This window comes from Felis catus, chromosome B2, assembly GCF_018350175.1.
Source record: "Felis catus isolate Fca126 chromosome B2, F.catus_Fca126_mat1.0, whole genome shotgun sequence".
NCBI classification, from domain to species: Eukaryota; Metazoa; Chordata; class Mammalia; order Carnivora; family Felidae; genus Felis; species Felis catus.
Genome location: NC_058372.1, coordinates 97,797,095 through 97,813,493, shown reverse-complemented (window position 1 = coordinate 97,813,493; position 16,399 = coordinate 97,797,095). Strand labels below are relative to the sequence as shown.

At 40.6% G+C, this 16,399-nt stretch overlaps 1 protein-coding gene across 6 annotated transcripts in view; it reads right to left on the bottom strand.

The window, feature by feature from the left end:
• ARMC2 (armadillo repeat containing 2) overlaps positions 1 to 14,749 on the bottom strand; it is a 128,881-nt gene extending 114,132 nt beyond the window's left edge. For 4 of the 6 annotated variants that reach the window (XM_045058609.1, XM_003986437.6, XM_045058611.1 and 1 more), the window contains exons 1-3: positions 14,520 to 14,749; positions 5,870 to 6,130; positions 5,318 to 5,390 (exon numbers count right to left, since the gene is read on the bottom strand). In XM_045058609.1, coding sequence (XP_044914544.1) covers positions 5,318 to 5,390; positions 5,870 to 6,130; positions 14,520 to 14,659 — 474 coding nt within the window. In that variant the 5' untranslated portion in view covers positions 14,660 to 14,749. Of the gene's footprint in view, positions 1 to 5,317; positions 5,391 to 5,869; positions 6,131 to 7,777; positions 7,825 to 12,752; positions 12,909 to 14,519 lie in introns of all 6 variants that reach the window. The other 2 variants (XM_045058610.1, XM_019831055.3) reach the window with 2 other exon arrangements.
• Between the last annotated feature and the right edge of the window lie 1,650 nt (positions 14,750 to 16,399).

Below are 16,399 nucleotides of genomic sequence, written 5' to 3'. Positions count from 1 at the left end.
TTCCAAGTCCATTCTTTTTTTTTTTAATTTTTTTTTTAACATTTATTTATTTTTGAGACAGAGAGAGACAGAGCATGAACGGGGGAGGGTCAGAGAGAGAGAGGGAGACACAGAATCTGAAACAGGCTCCAGGCTCTGAGCCATCAGCACAGAGCCTGATGCGGGGCTGGAACTCACGGACCGTGAGATCATGACCTGAGCCGAAGTCGGACGCCCAACCGACTGAGCCACCCAAGCGCCCCCCAAGTCCTTTCTTTTAAAAATAAACCACATTGTTTTCCTTGTCAAATAATTGGAGCATGGTTCCTATAAAATATTTTAAAAATAGCTCAAGTTAATCTATGCTGTGATTAATCAAGACAATATTCACCCTAGGGAGGCAGTTTCTGGGATGCTGGTAATGATCTATTTTTCCTTTCTGAATGCTGGTTACAGAGTATGTTGAGTCTGTGTAAATTTATCAAGCTGCACTCATGATCTGTGTCTTTTTAGTGTGGCAATAAAAAGTTTAATAAAAAAAACACTTGGGGTTTAAACAACTAGACTTTGTAAGTTTAGGAAACACAAGAGAATTCAGTTTTGACAATAATAATGATGAAAGACAAAACTTCCTATTTATGCACAGGCCCACATCTCTTTTCCTACTTTATACAATCCAAAGTCAAAGTAAGAGAGCAGCTGTTCCTGTGTAAATATAAATCTGAACACCAGCTATAACCAGGGGAGCAGAATGAAAGCAGCCATAACAACCACCACCCAGCAGCCCCACATGTCGAGTTGTTGTGGGAACCTGGGGCGCTGCTACGAAAGAAAACAGGGGTACCAGGGCATACTGATATAGCAAGTAGGTATACATGTTTACTTCCTGTCTTATAGGATTACAGGTGCTAATGGGCAGTCAAGGCCTGGATGGTCAGGAGCCAGAGTGCCCCTGAGTAGAGACAGCCCACCACCTGCAGGAGGATGGGCAGTGGGAGGAGCACAGGCCAGATCGGGGTGGGCGGTGGGGGGTAGAAACAGGAAGAAGGGAAACATTTATGCTCAAAGAAGTAGAGCTGATTTGTTAAATGTAGGAGCTGGAATGGGTTGCTTTCTTGGTCCCTCTTCCTCGATTGACTGATAGTCAAGGCATCATTAAAAGCCAAACTAGCCTGAGAAAGGAACCTCGAGCCAGAAAGTACTGAGGTTCTGTTGGTTAGGTCTTCACAGATTCTTTCCACAAGTGAGCCCCTTATCTGTGAGCTACCGCAGCCCCAGCCTCCAGCTGCCTCCTTTTTCCCCACTCCTTCCCCCTCCATTCCTACTTCCCCACTTTGCCAGGATAGTAGTCCCCAGAGTAGAGGTTCTCTCAGGGGTGAGATGGAAAAGAGGAAAGAAGGTGGAGGGGCAATAGCATAAGTTCACTTTTAGGATTTTTTTGACTGGGGGCTCCAAACTTTAATTATGTTTAAAATGAAATATACTTAAGACCCTTACATAGTCCGCTATAACAAAAAGATTTCAAACTAAAAGAGCTATTTTACTTGACATGGGGATTTCTGAGTCCACTTTTACTTTGTACATAGCACCTAGCCATTCTGCAGTAAAGAAATATAGTGACCCTAAAATATAATGAAATTATAATGACCCTAAACAGAGGCAAATGTCCATATTATCTTTGTCTAACATCCAATCCTGCAGTCCAAAGACTGTACCAGTGTAACAAGGACCAGGTTAACTCTACAACTAGAAATTTTTAGAAAACAATAGGCCTATTGAGTGAATCACCCAAAACTACAGAATGTTAAAAACAATTCATAGGAGTCCAATGACAGAATCATAAAATAGAGAGCCACTTTACGATAAGGTGGACCCACTGGGCTGCCAAACAGGGGTTCCCTCTTGTTGTAGCTGGCCCAGAACCCAAGTGGTCTCCAAGACTGTAAGTGTAAGAAACTACATATAAATAAATGGCTGGCAAAAGTATTTATTGCATATCGGTTCATGCTTACTATTTTGGAACCCTATTTTTTCCATCTGCAATATAAGAACAAGCATAAGAATATAAGATACATTTTGAGACAGTTGGGGTCATTTGGACATGGACTGTGCATTAAATGATACTACCGAGTAATGTTAATTTTCTGAGCTGTGATGATAATGTGGTGGTGATGTAGGAGACTGTCCTTGTTCACATGACATGTAAATTAAACTTTTATGGATGAAGTCTTAAAAGATCTGCAACTTGCTTTCAAATAGTTCAGCAAAAAAACCACAAATAGTTCATCAAAAACAAACACACACACAAATATGCATACATGCATAGTAATAAAAATCGAGAAGCAGGGGCGCCTGGGTGGTTCAGTTGGTTGAGCCTCCAACTCCTGATTTCGGCCCAGGTCATGATCTCAAGGTTCATGAGTTTGAACCCCGCATTGGTCTCCACGCTGATAGCACAGAGCCTGCTTAGGATTCTCTCTCTCCCTCTCTCTGCCTCCCCCCTATTCATTCTCTCTCAAAAATAAATAAAACTTTAGAAAAAATTGAAAAGTAGCTTGACTAACACCCCAATTCCATGAAAGTCTAAAGGACTGGTATCACCAGGTACTTATGCAGCAGGGCTATAAGGGGAGGTGACTGAAATAAGGAGGACTGGGTAAAAATCTGTGTAACTCCTTCCCTCCCAGTTCCATGAAGTCAGGCCACATGGATGGGAGATTTGTTCTGTAGAGAAGGTAAAACAGAGGATCTCTTCATCAGGCTAATCATACAGAGTTGAGTGTCACAGCGGGCATTGGTGGTATAGTGCTAAGCATAGCTGCCTTCCAGAGTTGAGTGTCAGGGTACTTATTATAAACATAGATATTAATTGAATATTTACCTACTGAATGGTAGACATTCCTACCTTCATCCTCCAGCTGGTTCTTGTAAGTTAGCAACCAGCTTTTATCCTGTAGGCAAGAGCTTGGAAGATATTCTGAGATACTTCCAATAAACTAGCCACAAGAAAATTCCTAAAGTTACCACCACTGGGGCTTTCACAAACAACACAGCCCAGCTAAACTTCCCTGATATGAGTAGGTATCACCTACCGGTTGATCAACCCATTCCACATGCTTCTACTTCCAAATAAGAGCAGCCAAACAAGCAGCATGAGCTATCAGGGGAGAGCCTCTGATATGAAAAACAGAGAGCAAAATAAACATAAAAATGCAACAGAGACACAGTGGGAAAACCATGTAAAGACACAGGGAGAAGATGGCCATCTACAAGCCAAGGAGAAAGGCCTCAGTAGAAATCAGCCCTACTGCCACCTTGATCTTGGACTTCTAATCTTCAGAACTGTGAGAAAATAAATTTCTCTTGTTTAAGATGCATGCACACACACAAACAGCAAAAATTTTAAAGGGAGAAGGAAACAATTCAAAAACCAAAATTATCACTAATATACTCAGACAAGATGATACAACCATGAAACACAAGAATACTATATACATGTATATATATATATATGTATACGTATATGTATATGTATGTGTGTGTGTGTGTGTATACACACACATACATATATATATATATATATATACACATATATATATATATATGTATATATACACATACATACATATATACATATGAAAAGATAACCGGGGCACTTGGGTGGCTCAGTCAGGTAAACTCCCAACTTCAGCTCAGGTCATGATCTCGTGGTTTGTGAGTTCAAGCCCCACATTAGGCTCTGTGCTGACAGCTCAGAGCCTGGACCCCGTGTCGGTTTCTGAGTCTCCCTCTCTCTCTGCCCCTCCCCGCACTCATGCTCTGGCTCTCTCTCTCAAAAATGAATAAACATTAAAAATTTTTTTTTAAAAAAAGAAAAAACTTAAGAGTGGGGAAAAGCTTCTGGAAAATTAAAAATAAATATGTTTAAAATATGATAGCAGAAATGAAAAGAACTCAACAAAAGGATTAGAAGATAAAGTCTCTTCCAAAAAGAGAAGGGAAATAAAAATTTAAAAAAAGATAAGAAAATTAAAGTACAAGTCCAGGGAATCCTATATTGGAATAATAAATTCCAGAAAGAGCAAACAGAACAAAAAAGAGGGGAAGAGACACCAAAATAATTTAAGGACCTTTCCCAGAGTTGAAGGGCATGAGATTCCATTGAGAATACCCATCATGACAGACAGACTAATACAAAGGTCCATTGTCATGGAATTTCAGAACACTGGAAACAAAGAGAAAAATCTTACAAACTTCTAGAGAGCAAAAACAGCCATCAAGGTCTCAAATAATGTATTTCCCATACACTCTTTCTCTAGAAGCTACTGGAGCAACTATTCCAAAAGCAAATTAAGACAGAGAAAAATCTGGGATACAGGAAACAAGAAAGCTATCACAAGAAGGAGAGCTACATGTGTGCCAGGTGCCCAGGGTAAATGGTCTGAGAGAAAGTGGGGAAAGTTCTCCAAAGAGATTAATCAATAAAATACCTCATGTACCTGAATATATGAAGGAGATTTAGATCTTGGAGAAGAGTTTAGGGTTGAAATGGTAATAATACAAAACTAAAAAAGCAAGGCAATTATTAATACCAGGGAAAACAAAAAGTGGTACAGGGAAGGAGAAGTAATCATCAATAGTTCAAGGCTCAGTTATAAACAGGGTTTATATAATCATAGAGAAAAGAGATTAACCAAAATTATGATGTATCTATATTGAGAGTAGCAGTGGGGACAGAAAAGATGAATGTGTTGTAATGATGTGTGGGAGGACAGACAAGAGTTAAATCTTCATCTTCCTTAGTGAGAAGTCATTAGATAATTCCTCAATCTCATAAGCCAGAGAGGAGCAAGACACTGTTATTTAAAATTTTGGATGTATATACCAAAAGAATGTGCTAAAAGAGTTTAAAGTGAGAACCAATGGGAAGGATAAAATGAAGAGTAAGAGGACAGGAGACCACTGGAATGTTTTGGGTAACAAATCTTTGAAACTTTATGTACATATACATATAATTTATTTGTATACATAACTATTAAAAATAATATACATGCATAACTTTAAAAAAACCCCAAAATTGTGAAAAACAAAAAAATGTTGCAAAACATTCTGTTTCCCAGGTCACTGTATATTTCTAAATTCTTCTTTATTATGAAATTATAGATAAATAATAGAAGTGTTTCATTAGACATGAAATATATTTGAAAAAAAAATTGCTTTCATATTAAATTATTAGTATACTTAGGTCTATGTGATCCTTTTCTTAGCATATATAGGTACTGATTCCAAGTATTTTGGGCCAATTCCATTTCACAGCACTTAAATATAAAGTACTCACAAGCTCTAGCGGACTGAGACGAGCACTGGAGATAGGCCTGGAATCAGATGACTCAAAACTGGATGCATGGAGGCTAGCAGAGGAGATAGAACAGAAATATTAGTTTGTGAAGAATCATTTATTTCTAGTATATGTTAGTTAACTTTAGCCCAAAACAAGTAAAAGCATTTAATGCATAAGCCTTGAGGAAGAAACAATTTAAAAAAAATCACAGTACTTAGAACATTTTATTAGTAAGTCTTTTCATTACTTTTAGGGGGATTAAAAGTTACCGAATAATGAAGAGAAGAAATGTATACAGTGATTTTTTAAAAAAGCTTTGTTCATATTGCTTTACATATTTGCTATGACAACCACTATTTACCATTTTAAACCAAAGCAACTTCTGGGACCTGAGGTCTGGACTTAATATTTAGGAATCTTGAATAGATACAAGAGGTGCAATTAGCAGACATCCAACTTTAGAAAGCAACTATCCATAACTAGAATTAAGGGAAAATGTCATCTGGTAGCTTACATATCCAAGTGTACAGGCAAGAGAAATGTCATTACCTAAAGGAGGAAGGAGGTCTGTTTTCTGGTGTTCTTGAAGATGCAGGCCCAAATAGCTTTCTTTGGTCTTCCCGTGGTGTAAATGGTCGTTGGGTCCTAACTGTTCTTAATGCATTTCGTGCTTCACTTATGATCTCTGCGCTGGTCTTCTGCTTGGACATAGAAGGTCGATAAAATGGATCCAGCTTTTCTAACTTTTTATCATTTGGAGATAGCATCTTTCCTTTTAAAATAAAATGTTCTTCAGGTAGACACCCCACTCTGCAAACATATGGTACAAAATATTAACTGTTTTCATCCAGGACTTTAGAAAGGAGTGCTTACAAGAACAGACACTCAGATCAATGGAATAGAATAGAGAACCCAGAAATGGACCCACAAACGTATGGGAACTAATCTTTGACAAAGCAGGAAAGAATACCCAATGGAATAAAGACAGTCTCTTCAGCAAGTGGTGCTGGGAAAACTGGACAGCAACATGCAGAAGAATGAACCTGGACCACTTTCTTACACCATACACAAAAATAAACTCAAAATGGATGAAAGACCTCAATGTAAGACAGGAAGCCATCAAAATCCTAGAGAAGAAAGCAGGCCAAAACCTCTTTGATCTTGCCCGCAGCAATTTCTCACTCAACACGTCTCCAGAGGCAAGGGAAACAGAAGCAAAAATGAACTATTGGAACCTCATCAAAATAAAAAGCTTCTGCACAGCGAAGGAAACAATCAGCAAAACCAAAAGGCAACTGACAGAATGGGAGAAGATATTTGCAAATGACATATCAGATAAAGGGTTAGTATCCAAAATCTACAAAGAACTTTTCAAACTCAACACCCAAAAAACAAATAATCCAGTGAAGAAATGGGCAAAAGACATGAATAGACACTTCTCCAAAGAAGACATCCAGATGGCCAACCAACACATGAAAAAATGCTAAACATCACTCATCATCAGGGAAATACAAATCAAAATCACAATGAGATACCACCTGACACCTGTCAGAATGGCTAACATTAACAACTCAGGCAACAACAGATGTTGGCGAGGATGCGGAGAAAGAGAATCTCTTTTGCATTGTTGGTGGGAATGCAAGCTGCTGCAGCCAGTCTGGAAAACAGTATGGAGGTTCCTCAGAAAACTAAAAATAGAACTACCCTACAACTCAGCAACTGCACTACTAGGCATTTATCCAAGGGATACAGGTGTGCTGTTTTGAAGGGACACATGCACCCCCATGTTTACAGCAGCACTATTAACAATAGCCAAAGTATGGAAAGAGCCCAAATGTCCATCGATGGATGAATGGATAAAGAAGTGGTATATATATACAATGGAGTATTACTCGGCAATCAAAAAGAACGAAACCTTGCCATTTGCAACTACGTGGATGGAACTAGAGGGTATTATGCTAAGTGAAATTAGTCAGTCAGAGAAAGACAAAAATCCTATGACTTCACTCATATGAGGACTTTAAGAGACAAAACAGATGAACATAAGGGAAGGGAAACAAAAATAATATAAAAACAGGGAGGGGGACAAAACAAGAGACTCATAAATATGGAGAACAAACTGAGGGTTTCTGGAGGGGATGTGGGAGGGGGCATGGGCTAAATGGGTAAGGGGCACTAAGGAATCTACTCCTGAAATCATTGTTGCACTATATACTAACTAATTTGGATGTAAATTTTAAAAAATAAAGTTAAAATATAAGAAAAAAAGAAAGAAAGGAGTACTTAAACTCATCCACACATGCTTAAGCCATTCCTCTATAACTAAACTAGAAAAAGTCACAAACATTTTTTAATTAAAAATCTACCAGACAGTTACAGTTACAAGATCAGGGTGGAAAAAAAGCTTTCAAAAATATAGGTTGATGTGCACAGTTATGCCTATGGGAATATACTTACTCGAGGGAAATGATGTTCAAGGAAGAGAGTCAAGATGAAAGCTAAACCTGGAGAGAAAGACAATAGATCGTGAAAGAAGACAGACTAGGAAGAGAAAATCATCTCATATTCTCTAATATGTTAAAACAACAACAACAACAACACTGGGGGGATCTGTTAAAATTTTAACTAAAGTTTCCTTTCCCCCCCACTGTCCTCCACACAAATTGCTAGTATAAGGTTAGATTTAGGCAGATGAGTCCTATTTCCAAGCTATATTTGCTTTTCTAAATGTAGTTTGTAAACTCAGGTTAAGTTTCTGCCCCACCTTTGCCCATGATGTATTTGAATGAATTGATTCAAGTCCCCTTCAATTTGAGATAGTGTCTTAGATGAATAAATGCTAAATATCAATATCAAATATCCTTTTCCAGGCTCACTCTCTCAGTTAAGGAGTTAAAGTCATGTCCAAGGGCAATGAGAATGCAGATCCTTCTTTTTTTTTTTTTTTTTTTTTTTTTTAAGTAGGCTCCATGCCCAGCATGGAGCCCAACACAGGGCTTGAACCCAAGACCCTGAGATCAAGACCTGAGCTGAGATTAAGATTCGGATGCTTGGGGTGTCTGGGTGCCTCAGTCGGTTAAGCATCCGACTCCAGCTCAGGTCATGATCTCACAGCTCGTGGGTTTGAGCCCTGTGTCAGGCTCTGTGCTAACAGCTGGGGACTGGAGCCTGCTTCAGATTCTGTGAGTTGGATGCTTAACTGACTGAGCCACCCAGACACCCTGAGAATGCAGATCCTTCTTAAATGCTGATGTGTCCCCATGGAGGTCTGGTTAACATGGCAAGACACCTCTACAGCTCTAAACTTTAAAAAGGGATTTTAAAAACATAACTCTAATTAGTATATGGTAATAGGTGTTCATTAAAAAAAAAAAAAACAGTAACAACTCAGATGTCCTGAAAATGTTATATCTCTAAGGAGAAAGAGGACTGGAAATTATTCCTATATTTCAGTGCCCAATTTTAGAATAACTTCTGCAAAAAAGAAAAAATTTTTTGTGACATATGCCCAAGGAAACTAAAAAGACTTCATTTCCATAAGTAGAGTCAACAGATGATTCCTTAGACAAGTAAAGAGGATTTACTATATTATGATTGTATACATTAAGTTGTTATATAACAACAGACAACAAGAACATGTGTTTCATTCTACCCAGGCCCTACCCTAAAAGTTTTTGAGGAAAAGAGCATGATGAAAACCACAAACAATATGCCATTCCTTTCATATGGAAAGGCCCAGTGAGGTAAAACAGTAAAAAATTACTTTAAGCAGTCATATTCTAGGAATTTTTGATCTAGGATTTTGAATTTAAGCAAAGTCTCCAAAATCATGTACATTAATACAACTAACAAAAACTATGACAGGCCAGGGGCGCCTGGATGGCTCAGTCAGTTGAGCATCCAACTCTTGATTTTGGCTCAGGTCATGATCCCAGGGTCATATGATTGAGCCCCACTGGGGCTCTGCACTGATGGCATGGATCCTGCTTGGGATTCTCACTCTCTCTCTCTGCCCCTCCCCCACTCATGCTCACTCTCTCTCTTAAATAAAAAAAGTTTAAAAATAAAACACAAAAAACTGACAGGCCAAGTACATTTTGCTTCTAATGCTTCTGATATGATTGCCTGTTTCTTTTTAAAATATTCAATGCTAATTATTAAAAATATGTATAAAGTGTTTTTTAATTTTTTAAATGTTTGTTTATTTTTGAGAGACAGAAAGACAGAGCATGAGCAGGGGAGGGGCAGAGAGAGACAGAGACAGAATCCAAAGCAGGCTCCAGGCTCTGAGATGTCAGCACAGAGCCCGACGCAGGGCTCGAACCCACAAGTCATGAGATCATGACTTGAACCAAAGTCGGATGCTTAACTGATTGAGCCACCCAGGCACCTCTAAAGTGTTTTTTATAGAGCCATATATACACGTTTCCCCTGCTATCGAAAAGTAGAGCATTCCTATGAAAACTCTGGTAAGCCGAAATGGTGTAAAGCGTACCATATTCCCCACTTTCTGCCAGTTTGCTTTTACAAAAGACCTACATTAATAACCTGTTTTCACTCACCAGTAGAAATCTGAAGAGGATTTTCACTTTTACAAAGAAAGCCCTAATGTAGGTCTTGCATAAAAGCAAAGTGATATAACATGAATCTTCAGAAGTAGGACATACCTGTATTCTTTCTGGATGCAAAATAATATAAATTCAGTCCCATCACATCTAATTCAAGTGGCCTTTTCACTTTTTAAAAGGCCCACTGCAGTAAAGAAAGTATACCACTCAGTGAGAAGAAGTTCTATATAATGAACAGGTATTCCCCAGAGCCCAAATCAGGTTTGTGATTCCTTTGGCCCCACATAGCACTAATAAGTCTAGCAATATCAAAGGTAATCTGGCAAACAATAAAGATTAGAGAAAGTGCTTTGGATGAGTGATAATGGACCATCATTCCTGACTGAGGTTCTGTATTTTAGTTTGCATGGAAAACTATATTCTTTCATGGAGTAAGGAAGCAGGAATATTTACTCAGGTCAAATGCTAACAATTTTGTACTTTATTTGGGCACACAGGAATTTAAATTGATTAAATATTGGAGGAAATAATATAGATAATGGGCTTAAAAATATTTTTGTACATAAATTTTACCACTAATTCTAACACAACTTTCTCTCTCCCTCTTCCTTTCTCCTCCTCCCAAACCTTAACAGTTACATTGTGAGAAGCAGTTTCAATAATGTAAGATCTACACAGTTAATCTATTATTATTATTACATTAATGTTAATATGTCATTAAATCAAATATGGAAATGTTCAGTGATATAAGTGAACTGAGTTAGAAGTTTGTTTTTGGGGGGTAGGCAAGTATTTTTTTTCTTTATATTTGTTAAATTACAAATTCTTATCAAAAAGGATTTTTGCCAACTTCAACAATCACTCAGAGTTTGAAAGCTTGTCTGTTTATAGTAAAGTACACCTGAACTAGAAGGCAATAGTATCACAGAAATTTTAACTTTATAAAAATTCTCCTAACAATTGGAACAAATCCATTCAGTTAGTATGGATTAAATACCAAGCACTATGCTAAACAGTCTCGAGTACATCCTCTCAGTTAATCCCTACAGCAGTTCTGTGAGGGAGGGAGTCTTAGACAATAGTACAAAAGCTATGACATATGCCCAGAGATGATATTCAAACTGTTACTCATGAGATGGGGTGGGAGGAGCAGGGCAGTCAGAGGCCCTGGGGCTACAGCTATTTAGGCACCAATATAGAGACATGCCAATATTTTCACAACAGGAGCAGCTTTCTTGGAGTGTACAAGTTAAATGTCAGCCCTGCTTCCAAATAATCTTAATACAATGTAGAAACTGATGGGGTCAATGAAAAAAACTGAGATAACTCCCATGTAATTACAAAAAAAGGAAGGGATTTCTGACTGGGGGAAGGTGTCAGGGAGACTTCCTGGAGGAGCTGGTCCTTGAGCTGGGTTCTGAAAAATGCTGAATTTGAAGCATGCGGCAATGGCTGATATCAGGGCTGCAGTAGAGAAGGAATTTCCAGGAAAGTCAATGGGTGAGCCAAGGCAGAGTGCCAAGAACATATGGGGTGTGTGCTGGACAAGAATGAGCTCTGGAAATATAAACTGGAGTTGGACCAGAGAAAGAATGGAATAGCAGGTCAAGAAAATAAATAAAAGCTGCTGAGCAAATTAATTAATAGATTTTGAGGCATGATGTGATCCGGCAGGGGTGGGTAGGACAAAAAGGAAAAAGACTAGAAGGGACAAAATCAGGTAGTTCTTATGTAATCAGCCAACTAACTCTTAGAGGTCCTCAAGGAAGCATTCCTGGACATGCCTCTCCCCCTCCTCCAGCCTCAGTTAGGTGTTCCTCCTCCATACTCTGCAAGGTCACTGGTTGGCCTCTATCAGTACACCCTCCCACTGTGCTCCTGGTGCTGCCTCACCAGACTCTGAGCCACAATTCTTTATGTGAGGCACAGCTGAAGGTGTGGAGGTCAACACTCGTAGAATCGCTGAACTCCAGTTTCAAATATAGATCTAAGAAATATCCAGCTGAAGGCAATATGGCTTCTTTCATTGGAGACATTTGTTACAATGGGTTAGAAAGGCATATGGGACTTTATCTCAAATGGTATCTGATTCTTGAGCCATGTGGTGATATGAGATCAAATTCAGTCACCTTTTCCTTCCTTGCCTTTACTTCAAGTTGCCTGGCATGGAGTAAGACTTGATAAACGGGGTGATCTGTGAATGCAGCATGGAAAGCCTGAGATAAAGGAGTAAAGGCAAAACAAAGGGAAGAAGAGAGATGAGAATAAGTGAGGGACAACAAGAACAGAAGAACTAATAGGATTTGGTGTCGGAGAGGACAGGAAGGAGCCAGAGGTGACACTTTATGCAAACCCGAAGGGGTGGGATCAGAGGGCAAGGGGATCTTTTTTTTTTTTAATTTTTTTTCAACGTTTTTTATTTATTTTTAGGACAGAGAGAGACAGAGCATGAATGGGGGAGGGGCAGAGAGAGAGGGAGACACAGAATCGGAAACAGGCTCCAGGCTCCGAGCCATCAGCCCAGAGCCTGACGCGGGGCTCGAACTCATGGACCGCGAGATCGTGACCTGGCTGAAGTCGGACGCTTAACCGACTGCGCCACCCAGGCGCCCCAAGGGGATCTTTTTTAAAAGAAAACAGGAGTAGACTTTGAAGGGAAAGAAGAAAAAGGTTGCGTTCTGTCTTGCATCATTGTCCTGAGTTTACGGCGTCCATAGGATCCCTAGAGGATGAACACCACCAGCAGTAGGATACTTGAAGCTGGAGACCTTCATTTTTAACAAAATATTTCTCACTCGTTGGGGGAACATTTCAGAGTCATTATTTGTAAAAATTCATCGTTCATTATAAAGACCTGTCTTTACCTTTGCTGCCAGTAGTCACCTGAACCAGAGCCTTCTTGCTAAATGCAGCACTGCACTATCAAGATGTTGGCGACAAGAGAAAGGCTGACCATCTCCACCCCTCTATTCCTTGCAAATCAAATGCAGATCATCCTCAATTTCTAATAGAGTGGCATCCTGAAAAACCCGTCGTGAGTTGAAAATATCATTAAGTTGAAAATTCATTCAATACACCTAACCTACTGAACATCATAGGACAGCACAGCCTAAACATGCTCAGGAATACTTACATTAGCCCCCAGCTGGGCAAAATGGTCTAGCACAAAGCCTATTTTAGAATGAGTGTTGAAGGGCTCATGTAATTTATTGGATACTATGCTGAAAATAAAAACCAGAATGGCAGTATGAGTACAGGATGGTTGTAAGTGTATCAATCATTTACCCTCATGATTTCATGGCTGGCTGGAGGGCTACCACTGGCTGCCACTACCCAGCATCACAAGAGAGTATCGTAGAACATAGTGCAAGCCCGGGAAAAGATCAAAATTCAAAGTATGGTTTCTACTGAATATATATTGCTCTCACACCGTTGTAAAGCTGAAAATTTTTAAGTTGAACCACTGTGAGTCAGGGCCATCTGTACTCAAGACCCTTTCCATGATTTTGAAATACTTTTCTGTTGATCTGAGCACCCAGAGGGGTAGTGGTTAAAGTGCAGTGCTGGAACAGGGGCCCAAATACTCTCTGGCAATTCACAGCTAGGTGACCTTGGCAAGGATTGTAATGACTCTAAACTTCCTTTTCCTCATCTGTAAAACGACGATGGTGACAATAATTGATTGCCTCATAGGATTGTTCTGATAACTAAATGACATAATTCACGTAAAGTGCTTTAGCATGGTGCCTGGCCCTTAAGGAAAAGTTAACTACTACCCACGCACTATATCATAAAAGGATACAATAAGAATTCTCCCATGAATAAAAAAAAATGCATTTAAAATAAGAAATGGCAAAATGAAAGTAAATGATGTTTCTTCAGTGTTTCCATAAATTTCACAAGTTCAAGTTTAAATGAGGAGTGTTTTTTTATGAAAAGGGAGAATTTTTAATAGGTATTTTATCGAATATCAGGTAGGCCAAATCAACAACTAATCAGTTTTGTAGATTCACAAAATAGGATACAGAGTGCTACTTGCTTTTCTACCAAGTTAAAACAATTCCAGGGATGGAAGGCCTGCTGTGATAGTCGTGGGAACTGATAATAAGAGGCATTATATGTACATACGATATAGTTTACTGTATATTGTTACACACACCTTTATTTATTTATTGGGGCCCTCCTTATCTGTTGCCTAAAAGGGTACAATCTGTGTGACGGTGGCGAGGTCGCTGTCTAGACAAAGCCCCTTGGTTTACCACTCTGGCATCCAACAAGTATTTCCAAGCTTCTGTTAAGCGCCATGCACTTAGCTAAATGAGCAGTGTACAGAAGAAATAAGGACAGCCGCGAACCGACCCTGAGAGCATACACAAGGCCTCTCTCCCCACATTGGGGGCAGAAAGGCGGACCAGGGCAGGAGAGGTCCCCGGTGAACCCACGAGGGACGCCTCACCTCCCGTGCGGACAGCAGCTTCCCCACTCCCGGCAATGCCCCCTCCTCCACGGGTTCAGGCCAGGGTACAGCGTGGTCACCCTGCCTGCCAGCCCACCCTCCTCCCGGCCCGCTAGCCCGCCCGCTCCACTAGGCCTGCCAGCGTCTCCATGGTAACCGTACACAAACTACCTACCCGGGGCGCCTGGGCCGCCTGCCTGCTGAGCCAGGCCGCTGCTGGGCGGGCGGAACGGGACAGGAAATGAACTGGGAGTGGGCGCAGGGAAGGGGGCTTCCGGCCAGCCCCAAAGTCCCTGTGATTAGCGCTGGCGACATTAACAGCTGCGGAGGTTCAGCTCATCCTCGAGCTCTCCCGAGGCAGCGTCTGCCGCGAAGGCGCGGGCAGGGTGGGGCGGGGCGGAGCGGCGTGGGGTGGGGCGGGGCGGGGCCCGGAGAGGCAAGACTGGGAGGTCTCCCGGCGTCGCTCGGCCACTGGGCCTGCGCGGGTCACCCACAACACCCACCCCCCCACCATCACCGCCCCCGCCCTTCCCCGCGCATGCGTAGAAATGCTGAGGCTCTGGCGGGTCAGTGCGTTGGCGGGAGGATCCTGGGCAAGAGCTGCGAGTGGGGAGTGCGCTGCATCGCCCTGGAAGACGGGTGGCGAGGAGTTACCTTTTAAATTAGCAGCTTAGGAACCACATTTGTTGAGACCCTACGAGAACTCAGCACCACTATTAAGTAACGATATGCAGGATGGCAGCTTAGTGCTTTAGGGTTAAGAGTCAGGGTATACTCATTCAAGTTGCAGGGCTGTATAGACTTGAACTAGTTGCTTAACCTCTCAGTTTCCTCATGTGTAAAATGAAAGGAATTAGGAGTACCTAGCTAGGTCTTGTGGCTTTGGCAAGACTGAATGAGAAAATAGATACAAAGCGCTATGCACGTAGCAAGGAATGAATGTTGAACTGTTAGCTATTTTTAAGCCCTTGCGTGGGTGCAGCGCTTTAGAGTTTACAAAGGGTGTTTTACTGTATATTTTCTTTTGAAGCGTCCCTGCCACTCTGACCTAGCAAGCCTGGTGTCCCCATTCACAGGAGACAAAATAGGGTTCCAGGGTGTAGTGAGTGACAGTGATAGATTCAAGTCTTGGCTTCCCATAGACAAACATTTTTTGTTCTTATTGCGCCATTACCGTTGATTGGCAAAAAGTACCCCATTTATATGCTTTTGGTTTAAATTCTGTTCTCTCCTATTTAGACTATTCAGCAACGCTTTATTTACAGTGTTAAATACAAGTGAGACCATAATCACTCCGTTCAGGTTTGCACTGCGTTTTATAAATATGGGGATTTTTCAGCTGAAGTGTTGTCAACATAAAAAATGCCACGTGCCTTGGTGCTAAGTATCTTGTAAAGAATAATTAAATTGAAAATATTCTTGAGTGCATATTATGTGTAAGGCATCATGCTAGCTGGGAAATACTAACTGAAAACTAAAGGAATGTAAGTATTCTTCAAAGTATCCAACAGGACTTTACATATAGCAGACAATACACACTTAGTTGGTTGGGTAATTTTAAGATCTGAAGCGTAGTATTTATGTTCTTCCGGGTTGGAATTTTTTTCCAGTGAGTCAACATGACATCACATCATCAACTCCCTTTTACTGGCCACTGGACTCCATTGTGCAAAGGGAACTTTGACTACTTAATATAAAACCATATCTAATGTTTTGAATTCACAACTTGTGATATGTAATTAAAATGCAACTATATTTTTGTGTCTCACAGCTGTTTTAAGATATATTCAGTGTTGGTTATCTTCCCCTGACCCCACATGGAAAGTTGGGTCAAGTCCTTGTATTTTCTGCTCATTTTTAGATACCTGATAGTCGCCCCCTTCATTCCCCTCTCCAGTAACGGGTCTCCAGATGACTTTCCCAGCAGGGATGCAATTGGCTTAGGCTCCACTCCCCCATTCACTAGAGGCTACTTTAAGACCCAACCTGGGTGGGGGCCCCTGGGTAGCTTATTCGGGTGATTGTCTGTCTGGCTCTTGATCTCGGCTCAGGTCA